This window comes from Sinocyclocheilus grahami, unplaced genomic scaffold, assembly GCF_001515645.1.
Source record: "Sinocyclocheilus grahami isolate Dianchi unplaced genomic scaffold, SAMN03320097.WGS_v1.1 scaffold1475.1, whole genome shotgun sequence".
NCBI lineage: Eukaryota > Metazoa > Chordata > Actinopteri > Cypriniformes > Cyprinidae > Sinocyclocheilus > Sinocyclocheilus grahami.
The window spans coordinates 88,526-90,997 of record NW_015506654.1 but is presented as its reverse complement, the minus strand read 5'-3'; the positions used below and the strand labels follow the sequence as shown (position 1 = coordinate 90,997).

General features: G+C 37.7%; 1 protein-coding gene across 1 annotated transcript in view; it reads left to right on the top strand.

Annotated features, from left to right (window-relative positions):
• Window positions 1–2,472, top strand: part of LOC107570557 (leucine-rich repeat-containing protein 1) — a 55,565-nt gene that overhangs the window by 46,602 nt on the left and 6,491 nt on the right. The window contains exon 12 of the mRNA XM_016256791.1: window positions 1,275–1,447. Within this exon, the coding sequence (XP_016112277.1) occupies window positions 1,275–1,447 (173 nt within the window). The remainder of the gene's footprint in view (window positions 1–1,274; window positions 1,448–2,472) is intronic.

Here is a 2,472-nt window from a genome sequence, read left to right as displayed (position 1 = left end):
CAAGATAGGTGACACCCCGCGTGTGGTGTGGGGGGGGGGGGGGGGGGGGTGATGTAGACTAAGTCAAGCACATCAGGGACTTTCTTTGACACAGCATCACTGTAAGGGCATACATTTATAAATGCCGCTCCAAATCCATAAGACTTTCATTTATCTTTAAAGCACAAATAAGGATATTTTTAATGAAATATGAAATATTTCTGTCCCTCATATATATATATATATATATATATATTAGTGGTAAGCGATTAATTTTTTTTATCTAATTAATTACTAACTATCTAAAATGTGGGGATGAATTAATCTGATTAATCACACATCAAATTTGGCTGAGAAATTACTCCCAAAAGATAATTTAAAGTCATTGTTGCGTAAAGCATCAAACAGACATTACAAAAAGTAGCTTCAGCACGTTGGCTGAGAAATTACTCCCAAAAGATCATTTAAAGTCATTGTTGCGTAAAGCATCAAACAGACATTACAAAAAGTAGCTTCAGCACAAAATATTTAGTTTGATAACATTTATTACATATACTCTTTTGGACCATGAGGGTGAGTAAATGATTACACAATTGTAAATTTTGGGTGGGTGAACTATACCTTTAATAATTTATAAAAAAAAAATAAGTAATGCATTACAATATTGTGGTACTTTTTGTCTCTTGGGCTGGATTTGCCTATTTGTTTTTTTAATAACAAAGACCCAAAAGTTATATTTTTGGCAACTGTAAAGGCCCTTTCACACCAGAAGTGAAATTAATAAGCCTCAGGCTGAAGGAAGTGCCTCTGCACCTCACTCCCAGTTTCTCTTAACATTGGGACAGGAGAGGTGTCAGTCACTAAATGGGAAAGGTTTTGTTTTAAATGTATTGGTAATGAGTTACTTTACTAGTCACTTGAAAAAAGTAATCGGATTACATAACTCATGTTACTTGTAATGCATTACCCCTAACACTTTCTCCTGTGTCATGTTCATTTGTTGACAGCTTCAACAAATTATGGCATGTAACCCCCTTTTCTACAATCCAATCAGTTTTGGAATAATCAAATTATCCAATCCTGTGTATCTTGTTAAATATGCTTTTTCACTTGGAAAATTGTCGGATTATTTAAAAAAGGCAGTTCATTTATTAAACAATACTGAGTAATAAAGCACAAAACACATGCATACATTAGGCCTAGCAGGAGAACAGAGGAGAGTTTGCAGTAACAGCATTAAAGAGAGGCAGAAACGTGTGTCTTGTGAATGATATTCTGTCCGTGTCTCTGTGTAGACTGCTGTACCTGCCCTTGACACTGACCTCTCTACGACTCAAAGCTCTCTGGCTGTCAGAGAACCAGTCTCAACCCCTGCTCACCTTCCAGACCGATGTGGACCCAGAGTCTGGAGAGAAGGTCCTGACCTGTGTACTGTTGCCTCAGCAGCCCTGTGAGTCGGAAAACAAAGGTAAAGCTCTGATGTGTGCATGACACTTAAAAGACACCTGTAAGCTGTTTTTCATCAAATATTGTGCCGGAAATGTCGCTTCTGCCGGACATATGTGAAAGCACACAGTCTCTGTGGCAGGTTTTCAGGACATCAGAGGACCTGGCGCTCTCTTTCCGTCAGACGTTCTGGGCTTTCTGTGTGTTTAGGCGAGTGGGGGTTTTATAGAAAGGGTTAAATGTGGCAGAAGTTAGCGAAACTGCTTACAGATATAATGTAGGATAAACTTAAGAATTGTAAATCTTTTTTTATTCGTTTTTTGTATAAAAGAATTTCATATGCTGTGTATTAGTGTCGTCACAATATTAATAGTAGTCAGTAGTCGGTACCAATAACAAAACAAATGTTGGTACCATAGCAACATTTTTTTATTTATTTTATTTAAAGCTGCAGTCCGTAACTTTTTTTGTGTTCAAAATGTACAAAATTTATATATTAAGCAATTACACCATGAATCCATTTTCCAAACCGTGTTTTTGGCTTGTGCTGAATTACTACGTTACACCTATAATTAGGTCTATTTAGACTGGTTCGGGTAGGTACCGCTGCAGAGTAGCCCACTACCTGCGTGATTCGTCATAGACATAAATAGAGAGAAGTAGCTCCAGCTACAATGTTCTTCTGCAAGATGCACGCAGTTCTGTTTATTAACCACTAGAGTGCCAAACGTTACGGACTGCAGCTTTAACTATGTGAAAATAAAATTAAAATTTGTTAAAGGGGTCATATGATGCTATTTTAAAGATCATTATTTTGTGTGTTTGGTGTAACAGAATGTTGACATGCTTTAATGTACAAAAAACACATTATTTTTCAAATACTGTACATTATTGTAGGTCCTCTATGCCCCGCCTCTCTCAAACGCTTCGTTTTCTACAAAGTCCCTCCTTCCGACAAGCGCAGTCTGCTCTGATTGGCCAGCTGACCCAGTGCATTGTGATTGGCCGAACACCACAAGCACGCGTGGGAAATGTAATGCCCCTTAT